Genomic DNA, 11,773 nt, shown 5'->3' on the forward strand with positions numbered 1-11,773 from the left:
GAAGGCTGATGATGTACACGCAATTATATGCATATGCATGTTTTGTATCTATGTGAATTTCTGCAACGGCTTGGTTATAAGATGTTATCAAAACTTCTAATGCTCAAAGAAAAAAATGCATACATAAATATATAAGTTATCATACCTATATTAATTAAATATTCAGGTAATAATACAAATATGACTTTAGTACACATTTCAATAGATTGAATGGAATTCATCATTAAAAGGGTCAAATTGCACATATTTACATATTTATATACCTATGTGCTTTGATATCAAATACATACATATGCATATCTTTCATAATATCTATAAGTGATATCCATAGTCGGTTGCGCATTGTAAATACTCGAATCTGTAAGCGCACATTTGTAAACATTGAAATTAGGATCACTTTTCCCATTTAACAATGAAAATGCTCAATTCTGCTATTTTCGACTGCCTCATGTACCATTCCAAAGAGAGGAACATTTTGACAATCGGCACATCTCTATAATACACCTTCTCAAACAGCTCAAAAATGTTTACAGTTACTTAAAATATTAATCTCGGCCAATAAATAAAATTCAATTTTCGCGAGCTGTGTGCTAACATATATTGCAAAGTTGAGAATTGACTGTAAACTTTTTTTTTCAAATTTGTCGCTCGCTCAAAAGCGTATAGCGAAGCTGCTGTTGCTAAGGCTTTTATGAATATTGTTGACCTTTTCTTACAAGGATGTCGATAGTGAAATCATAAAAGTTCAACAGCAATCTAGATATTGCCAATATATTCATATAATACTTATCTATACCTAAATGACAAATTTCCTTACAGAATGATTTAAAGCAGTTAGTAATTCTATCAAAAATCTAGTATTCTTCATTAGAAGGACTTGGAAGCATATAACTCGAAAACCAAAATGTTCAATCTATATGATGAAAAGACTACGTTTTTTTCACTTTGTCAGTTGATTTCATGCAATGTAATTTTTATACTCTTGCAACATGTTGTTACGGAGTATGATAATTTTGTATCACCTATAGTTAATTGAGTTGGATATAGGGTTATATAGTTTACATATAAATTGCCAGAGTGAAGAGACGATTTGAAATCCGAGTTTTTGAAAGCGATAGCAAAAAAAGAATTAACATATATATTAATGAATATATAAAGTGCCATGAATAAGCACTAAATTAAGATGTATAAATGTAATTTGGTACAGGAGATCGCAGTAATATTTTGAGAATATAGGCGTGGCTTGACCTTCTAAGACTTCAATCTACATATTTAATAAAATTCTCCAATCGGACCAAAACTATTCAAGCCACTAGACACCGTGTATGTAGATCAAAGGAATTCGGAGAGAATTCTCTAATTATAATATACTAGGATGTCAAAATGAGTTAAATATGATTAATCATTCTTAGGTAGCTATACCTAATAGAAAGATTTTTAATCTTCCAGTTGACATTATGCCACATACATACATCGGGCAAAACGTATACCTCATATAAGTTGCAAACCTTTCCAGATCTTTGCAAGAGGATGAAATGATAGTTTACACACGAACTTAGGCTTTCTTACTTTTTTCTTTTTAAACTCACGTGCTTCCTTTGGAGGTGGCGTCATTTTGAAACTAATAACTACAGAAAGACATTAATTTCGTAGATTGGCTTAATAGGACCCATAAATCCCATGAATCGAAAACATATGAAGTGCCACAACTAAGTACGAAATGAATATATAAAACTGTAATTTGGTACAGATAATCGAAGTAGCAACGGGTATTCTAGGACAAAAATTTCTGAAAAATCGGGCGTGGCCCGCCCTCTAACAAGTTTAATGTACATATCTTCTAAACGACTCAAGTTGTAACTATCAAATTTGCTGAGTCCAAATCTTATACGAATTCCTACTGACAGTGCAAAAGTGTATGAAATCGGAAGATAACTCCGCTCACTCCCCATATAACGTTACTGTTAGAAACTACTAAAAGTAAATCAATATCTGAATACGCCAGCGGCATTAAATTTTTCCACCGATATGGTATGGGAGAACTTTATGAGAGACAACGGGCGTGGCAAAGCCCACCTTCAAAGCCCATCATCTATCTCAGGGTCCGACCACCCGATTTCGACAAAATTAGTGCGCGGCATTCCTTTTACATTCTTAGGTCACATTGTGAAAATGGGACAACAACCACGCCTACCTCCCCTATAGCACAATTTTAAATTCCATTTGATTCGATCAGTTTCCAGTACACAAATCAAAAAGCAATTAATATAATGGGATACAACTTTTCACGAATATTGTCTTTAGTGTCTGCTACCTTATGATCAAAAACTGTTTAAATCCAACAAAATTATTCAAGCCCCCAGGTATCTAATACCGTAATACCTATAGTTGACTTTTAATCGAAAATACCTGCCAACGTGTGCTATCTACTTGTATAACTGAAATTAAGATATAAGGTTTCTCTTATAATTGTATGTCTATAAGTCAAAAAAGGGTTGATTCTTGCAGGAATATAAGATGTTCGGTTGCACCCGAACTTATCCCTTCCTTACTTGTTAATCTTATCTTAGGTCTACTAAGATATAAAATGATTGAAGAATTTATGTTCTCATTTTCAATTTACTCTACTAGTTACAGATTGCTGAACTTATGAGACGTATGGAAAATATAACATTGCGCATCGCTTTGATGGAAAATAATTGGGAAAAGAACAATATTAAAATTAAAGACTGTCAAGGCCTTATTCACAACATCGAAAGTAATGTAAGTATTTTACGAATATCCTTAATTTATTTCTAGTTTTTAGAAATTGTACTCATACATATTCTATCTTTATCTATATGTATACTCACACTCATTTACATGGAAGATTTTTTTTATCATATTTATTTTATCATAGGTTACAGATTTAAACACCAATTCTGAGATTTTGAAACAATCCATTAGCACCATTTGCAACCATTTTATTCAAAATAATGTAAGATTTAAACTACTTTTTAATCAGTTATTAAATGTTTACTTGTTATTTTCATTCTAGAAGTTACATGATGATGGTGAGGAATACAAACAAAATACAACAGCGATAAGAATAAAAAACTAATGTCCTAGTGTAGTACACTTCCATTCAAAAATATTTACATCAATAAAAGGATTATTAAGTTACCGTCCCAAATGATGTTTGAGTAATCTTATATATGAAATTTGAGATATTAATGCCGGTGTTAGGGAAGCAGTCTCATCTTTCTAATAGTGACTTTTGTTTCGTGAAGTGCGCTTAGTGACTGTGTCAAATTTGTCAGTTCTTTTCGGATAAATAACTGAAACGGTTTTGTGAAAATGGATAAAAATATGGCGCTGTTTTATTTTCGAATGAAAGAAAAGAGAAAGAAGAGAGAGGTGCCGATCAATAATTGGAATATTACTGAATAATCATCAAGTTTTGTATTTTTTAGCTACACTTGCAGGATCAATTTCAGGGATAAAGGGATGGCCAATTAAAAATCAGTGCACACAAATTGTTTATAATAATATAAACAAATAGTGCACAAAACAAATAAATAAAAATAAAAAAAACGTTAACTTCGGGTGCACCGAAGCTAATATATTCTCCACAGGTGCATTTATTTTAGTAACTATGCGTTCAGTTTGTATGAAAGCTATATGCTACCGATCTGAATAATTTTTTTGGAGATTATATTCAAAGTCAAATATGAAAGTTTTCCATACAATAACTTGATTTCGATCATTCAGTTTGTATGGCAGCTATATGCCATAGCTAACCGATCTGAAAAATTTCTTCAGAGATTACATTTTTAACTTAGAAAATAACCTGTGCTAACAGTTTTCGACAAGTGTTCGCTCTGAGAAGTCGTGTTTCGCTCTTTACGTATTGTTGACATTCTGTGCATCGTACATTTTCGGATACGTACACATGTTTACATTTAGAAATCTTCTTGAATTCTTTCAATCCATAAGTGTATTGCAGATAAGTGCATCAAAAGTGAAGATTTGTTTAATATGGCTCCCGGGCCGCCCAACCTTGGGGATAACAGGTTTGCATTGCTTGCCCCTGGATCCCAGCCAAAAAGAAAGAAACCCACCTACKCCCCCCTCAACTTTCCTGACCTGCCGCAGGCCAAGAAAGAAAATCCGAAATATATTCTCATTAATGCAATGGACTCAGACAAGCCAATTTCGAAATATTCTTGCTTCGCTGTCCACAAAGCCTTAGAAGCTATTAGCAAAGAAATCATCTCAATTTCTGAGTTGCTTGCTGGTAATCTTCTGCTGCTGGTAAGAAATAACCAAATTGCCCAAAAGTTCATTTCAGCCAAAAAACTTCCGGGTGTGTGTGAAATTGAAGCGAAATACCATGACAACCTCAATAGCGTGAAAGGTGCCCCCTGTCTCAACAATGTCAGCGAGAAAGAGATAATAGAAAAGATGAGAAGAAAAGGTGTAGTCGATGTTTACAAATTTACTAGGCGGACGGAGGGAGTAYYACTACCCCAACCCACGGGTGTAGTTTTACTTACCTTTGATCTTTTTGAGTTACCTGAAAAGGTAGAAGTATCTTGCAGAAGTGCAAAAGTAAAATCCTACTACCCCAACCCAATGCGATGCAAATCTTGACAACTGCTTGGGCATACCGCGAAACGATGCAATAAACCTCTCGTGTGTGCTTCTTGCAGTCTTCCTATTCATTCTTTACCTTACACACGCACAATATGGCAAACTGCTCAGGAGATCACCCATCCTCTGCCAACACTTGCCCAAAAAATGTGCAAACGAAGAAGATACTAAAAATAAAATGTCAAAATAAATGCTCCATGAGAGAAGCAATTAAACGCTACAAAGCACAACCACCATCAATATTGAACACTTCTTTCGCCGTAGTTGCCAGAGAAGCACAGCTGTCAAATAGTCACGCTAAGTCAACCTCCAATTCTCTTGATATACCTACAAATTCTTTAGTCAACAAATCACCCATTACGACTTCACACGATCTTTCTTCCAACAACTCACCACCGGAAAACTCACCTCAAAACATCAGCAATCAACAAGTCAGCAATAGCTCAGCCTCCTCTTTTACTCCTGTTCCACAGTCTTTCACACACACACAACTAAACCTCGAATCAACTCTCGCCAATATTATCTCTCAATCCAACTCCTATCAATATAACGCAGGTTCACCTGCATTCTCAACWGAGACAACTGATACCTCCGTTATCAATATCTGTCTGACGCAAAACAATTCAGATTACAAAGCCATCAACGATGCTCTGATCATGTCAGGAATGTTTAATATCCTACAGTGGATATGGATATGGTGCACGGATACTACAACAACCTTCACGAATTGGATATACTAATTAAAGAATACGCTCCAAGTTTTATTTCCCTTCAGGAAACTAACCTTGCTGCGGGCAAGTCTGATTGAAGACTTAGTCTTCTCTGAAAACCTTATTATACTGAATGATAACAAACCAACACACTTTTCCACACAAAACATTCACCACTGTAGACCTTACATTGCACCCAAATTAACGACAAACACCCTTTCCCATCTGCATGGCAGTGATCATTACCCTATCCTTACATCCCTTTCYACTCCTTTCACTTCTAAAAGCCCACAGAAGCCAAGGTTTATTRTAGGAAAAGCTAACTGGGACACGTTTGGAACGACTGCTTCCAGACTTTGCGCGGACCGTCCTTGCACTCCGAATATCAGCAGGGAAGTTGCCACAATTACAAAAATCATTCGCATATCAGCCCATCTGTCTATTCCACAAACCAATCCCAAAGTTCATAAAAAGATCGCGCCCCACTGGTCCTCTGAACTATCTCAATTACGAAACGAAAAAAGATTTCTTTGGACGGAATACAAGCGAACAAGGTCAAAATCAAATTTAATGCTATACAAAAAGGCATATGCGATTTTTAGGAAAAAAGTCAAACAATCCAAAAGGGAGTGCTTAAGCAAATTAAACGACTTTCTGGCACTAATCCTCAATCGCATATTACTTCAATTAATAGCGCACATGGCCCTATCGTTGACCACAAGCAAATAGAAAATCACTTCGCAAAGTACTGGTCCAATTATTCACACGATTCAAATTTCCTTTCAGAAAAGAACAAATACCTCAACGGTAGTTCCCAGAGTCCCCCTGCAACTTCTAGCATAACCGACTGCAAGATCAATAATATTGAATTCGAATCAACTCTATCTTCTTTAAGTGAGAGAACCTCCGGGGCTGACAGAATATCATATCCTATGTTGCAACACTTACCCCCATGTATGAAGACAAGATTGTTAATGCTATATATAACAACATCTTAAGCCAAGGTACGTTTCCTCAGGCTTGGAAGCACGCAGTCGTTGTCCCCATTCCAAAATCTGGCAACTCCACTACAGAAAGTTCAGGCTTTAGGCCTATTTCTTTACTGAATTGYCTGGGAAAACTACTCGAAAAAATTATAGCCAGACGTATTTCGTGGCATGCCTTAACCAAAAATTCCATGAGCCCTCAGCAAATGGCTGCTCTTTGAAAATCATGCATCTTCAGCCTTAGCAAACAGAAACCACCTCTCCGCACTTAGCATTGMCTTCGAAAAGGCCTTTGATCGGGTTGGAGTCCACGTTGTACTACGGCAACTCGAAAAATGGGACATTGGGTGCTATATTCTAAGACTCATTCAGTCATTCCTCACAAACCGAAGATTCGTCTGTAAAGTCAACAACACATTGTCAGACCCGTTTACTCTCCATAACGGAATACCCCAGGGGTCTCCCCTCTCTGTATCCCKTTTTATCGCTGCTTTTAATGAAGTGAGCCATATAATTAATAAATATATAAATATTGATCATATCTGCTATGCTGATGATGTGTTGATTTTCAGTAAACTGAATTATTTAAATGTTGTTAAACGGGACTTCACAAATATTCTTATGGATCTCAATATATGGTCCGAATCTTCGGGCGCCAATGTGGCTGTAAATAAATGCAAAAATTTTCACAGTTGTCGCAAGCACAAATGTGATTACTTTACAATTATTTACAATAACAGCCCTATCTCAAACACTAACAGTCTTAAGTTCTTAGGTGTAATTTTTGATAAGAAACTTACCTTTAAGGAACATTGTTTGTACTTAAAAAAGCAACTGGCTGCCCGACTGAATATTATCAAATATTTATCATCTAAACATTGTTTAATCAACTCTGCATCTCTAATAAATGTAACGAGTGGAAGCCGGCTTACCCACAATCGAAGAGAGATTCGAACTGAACCTAATGAAACTTATACCTAAGCTTTTTACATGTCACAACAGTACTCTTTACGAAACAGTAAGACCTGACCTCCAAAGGGAAATTAACCCCGGTCGCAAATCGACAATTTCACTGTGTATAGAACTCACCAGAAAGCTTGGAATCACCGTGCCATCACTACGGCAGAGAGAAGTATTTCCTACCTGGCAGATAAAATATACATCGTTCATTTTAAGCTTGGAGAAATTCAACAAAAGTCACACCAACCCCGCCATTTATCAACAACTCTTTGCTGAGTCTACAACTTCTCTTCTCCCCGAATGGACTCTAATCTTCACGGACGGATCCAAAACTGAGACAAGTACATCATTCGCAGTTGTCGACGACAAAGGAGCAACAATTAAAGTTGGAATCCTGCGAAGCTACGCCTCCGTTTACACAGCATAAGCCGCAGCGGTGATCAACGCTATCATTTTCGCTTGAAATTCCAAATTGAAAGCAATTATTTGTACAGATAGCAGTTCAACTATATCAGCGGTCTTAAATGTTATGTATAAATCTAACATCATTTCTTGCATCCGGAGCAAATTAGCTGAAAACAGCGCCAACATAAAACTAATGTGGATTCCAGGTCATGCCGGCATACGCGGGAATAAATAGGCAGATAAACGCGCTAAACTAGCGGCTAGCGAACCGCGAATAAAGACTTATATAACATGGCACACCAACACCAACTTAAATCGCTAATGGAGAGTTGGAGACACATCCAGTACCAATACACTTTAAATAACCCAGATAGGAGCGATAGGAGCAAACCAACCTATCCACCAAACTGTCGATGTAACGATGTTAAATCATTTGTCCGCCTACGTTTAGGGCACACAATAGCCACACCTTCGTACTTCTTCAATCGGTCCAGTCCGCCTTACAGCCAACATTGCCCGGGGGCTTCACTAAAAGTACATCACCTGCTCGACGAATGCCACCAGTTCACAGGAATCAGTAGGACTATCTTCGATAACCAAACACCTACAACACTTTTGAAARCTACGTMTCTCGAGAACGTTACAAAAATATCAAAATATCTGGATAAATGCGGTCTAAAAAATTTAATATGACATCCTACCTAGCTTAGATAAGAACTTTGTTTTTGTTTTATTTATGCATGTATATAGATTTTATGAAGATTTTACATATATAAATAACAATAGAACTAATTTTAGTCACCTAGCCTTAGATTCACCAGTGAGCCGAAGGTCCTGGCAGCCAGTGCTTCTTTTTTCGTGTAAAAAAATAATTGTATTATTAATAATAATACAGTTATTTTTATTTATATATATTATTATAATAATACAATTATTTTTTTTTTCACATTTATTAATAAATAAAAAACCTGTGCTAACTTTCGTGAAGATACATTGTGAAATGTGAAAGAAAGAACTTCATTCCGATCGTTCAGTTTTTATTGCAGCTACATGTTATAGTCGTCCGATATCGGCAGTTCCGACAAATGAACAGCTTCTTGAAGATAAAATGACCTTTGTTTGCAATGTTTAAAAACTGAGGAACTAGTTCGTATATATACAGATAGACGGACACGGCTAAATCGTTTAAAAAAAAATATTAAAATCCCCGTCCACATTCCAAAATCAGTAAATCTTAAAGTCAATGATACACAAGGGAGCTATGCAAACGTGGTGAAAGGCAGCACTGCACAAATGCAATTGCCCCAAAACCAACAAAAGGAAGTGTTGAAACTATGATTTTCAACCTTACCCAATGGGGTGTATGACACAATTAATGTCTACAATGCAAAATATGATTCAAGAGATAATCAAAGCACAGAACCAAATGTTGGAAACTGGGGTTTACGACTAATTAATTCGAAAGGACGACAACTGTATCAAAATATAATATATTATAAATAGGCACAATAACCTTGACATAATATCTACCGGTAAGCTGAAATATTGGTCTAGTGATCGTAACAAAATACCGGATTTAATTTCTTTTGCTGTAATCAAAAATGTTGATAAATAGCACTTAACAGTTGATACATGTACTGACCTATCTTCTGATCACTCTCCTGTACTAATAAAGATATGTGAACAACGTATATTCGTTGTTCCAAAAGTAATTTCTGACATCTTATAAAACGAATTAGCTAAAAAATAAAAAATACGTAAGTAGCCACATTCAATATTAGCACAAAATAAATACGAAATCATAAAAGAACTCAATGATACAAATAATAACTAACGCAGCTGTCTTAGCAACACCAAACAAAAGCTATAAGCCGCTTATTTGCAGAAAAATCAGCAATAGTAATTAGGTTGTCAAAAAAAAAGTCTTGCGGTATTTTCGCTAGTTGGCGCCGAGAGTTTTATTTGTCGCATCAGGTCATGCTATACCATTTTGGAAAGATCATTTCACGCGCTAACACATGTTTGATTGACTGTCGTTTCTTTTAACTCGTTCGTGAGTTATAAAGAAAATACGGCATATTTTACAGTACTACTACGATAAAGGCAAAAATGAATCTCAAGCCGCCAATAAAATTTGTGCAGTTTATGGACCCGATACAGTTTCCATTTCCACCGCACAACGATGGTTTCAATTGAACATTCAATAAAAATACCGCAAGCAGTACCGCAATACTTTTTTGACAAACTATTATAATACCAACGCACCAATTCGGACTTCGTGAAAAACATAGCACAATAGAGCAAGTAAATAGAATTACTAACAGGATAAGAAAAGCATTTGAGTACAGAGAGTACATACTGTTCAGCTATATTTCTATTGGTGGCTCAGGTTTAGCATGAAGGCCTTTTATATAAGACAAAAATATTCTACCTTTAGAATTGTATAAAACATTGGAGTCTTCTTTAAAAAATAGACAATTTATGGTAAAAGTGGAAGATTTCATATCTTATGGGGCTGGTGTATCACAGGACAGTCTTTTTTGTACATAATATATACCCCAGATTGTTCAACATCTAATAATATATTGACTTCAACTTTTGCGGATGACACAGCTTTAGCGAGTCGTATCAAATGCCAATGAATGAATAAAAGTGTAAGCTTATTACATTTTCGCTAATACGAGTACCATAAATGTGCCCGGCAATAAAAATTAACAATATTTTATTACCCCAACATAACTTGGTATTCACCTACGTGGTCTTACGTGGAGAAAACACATAGCGAGTAAGATAACTTGCATGAAGATAAGAGCTGCAAATTTAAATTGGCTTTTAAATAAAAACTCCAAACTTATCCTAGTAAACAAAGTGCTTTTATATAATGCGGTCATCAAGTCGATTTGGATGTATGGTATTCAACTGTGGGGTACGTCCTGTGCAACTAATATTGATATATTACAAAGGTTTCAATCAAAAATGCTTAGAACAATCACGTGATCACCACGATACATGCGTAACGTAAATATCCATAAAAACCTTGGTATCCTTCAAACATATTTGCGGTATAATTTCGATCTGGCCGTTCAGTCATTCAAATTACGAAACGTCAAAACCTACCAGATCTAGTCAACTGTCAAAGTTTGGTATGTGAGCGGTGAAGAGTTGGGCACCTCTTTACCTATGTGCGATTTGGAGTATTTGCGAGATGGGAAGACCCGTTTTTGTATTAGGAAAATACGTTTAGGAAGAACATGCTCACATAAAAAGGTTAGCATTTAATTAACATTTATTTACATTTTAGTTCATTTCTGTTCTATATTTCTTTTGCAATGGCTGATATCAACATTGAGTCGGAAATTAGTCTCGCAATATAAGCTACATTTACATTTGTAACCTTGTAATCGAAAGGAAACAACAGGAAGTAAGCTTTCCGAAATCAACGGACGAATACAACTGAGGTAAATTCTATAGAAGTTCAAAAGAAAATTCAGGTATGTTAGGTATTTTTTGCAGTTTTCGTGCCAAATTTTGTATAAAAAGTGTTTTAGGTGCCGTTGATTACACACATGTGTGTTTTGTTTACACATTTATATTATGCTTGGAATGGGGATAATACAATTGAGGAAGAGTTATCACTTGACGAAGTGAGGATTGAATTCAATGCCGTATTACGCGAAACGAAAAAGATAACGAATAAAGTTTATAAATTCATTATAAAAATTCACACTTAAAATAAATAAACCTTAACATCTTTTTAATTTGTATTCATAGTTTGTTGAATTGATTGCAAAAGGGATAGCGTTGCTACTGTCACGTTATTTAATGGATCCACAAATTGATTCATGCATTGAAGAGATTCCTCTCGAAATTTATTCTCCTCTTACTGACTATTGGTAATCACTGTTATCATTTTTGAAAACATCTTGTCTGACGTATGTTTTCGTCTGCGCGATCTTGATGGAGTGTTACGAGCCGGATCCGCTCACTACCATGCTATTGATTACAACGTTATCCTAAATTGAAAAAATAATTATTTTTACACATTTTTAATTGGACATATTTTTTTTTTTTTTTTTTTTT

The 11,773-nt window shown here is 35.5% G+C and overlaps 1 protein-coding gene across 3 annotated transcripts in view; it reads left to right on the forward strand.

The window, feature by feature from the left end:
* The window catches only part of LOC108968377, a 41,381-nt gene extending 38,223 nt beyond the window's left edge, over window positions 1-3,158 (forward strand). The window contains exons 2-4 of one of the 3 annotated variants that reach the window (XM_018932373.1): window positions 2,632-2,763; window positions 2,900-2,977; window positions 3,038-3,158. In XM_018932373.1, the coding sequence (XP_018787918.1) occupies window positions 2,632-2,763; window positions 2,900-2,977; window positions 3,038-3,100 (273 nt within the window). In that variant the 3' untranslated portion in view covers window positions 3,101-3,158. The remainder of the gene's footprint in view (window positions 1-2,631; window positions 2,764-2,899; window positions 2,978-3,037) is intronic. The other 2 variants (XM_018932374.1, XM_018932375.1) reach the window with 2 other exon arrangements.
* Window positions 3,159-11,773: the final 8,615 nt, after the last annotated feature.

This window comes from Bactrocera latifrons, unplaced genomic scaffold (genome assembly GCF_001853355.1).
Source record: "Bactrocera latifrons isolate USDA-ARS-PBARC rearing strain unplaced genomic scaffold, ASM185335v1 scaffold_212, whole genome shotgun sequence".
NCBI classification, from domain to species: Eukaryota; Metazoa; Arthropoda; class Insecta; order Diptera; family Tephritidae; genus Bactrocera; species Bactrocera latifrons.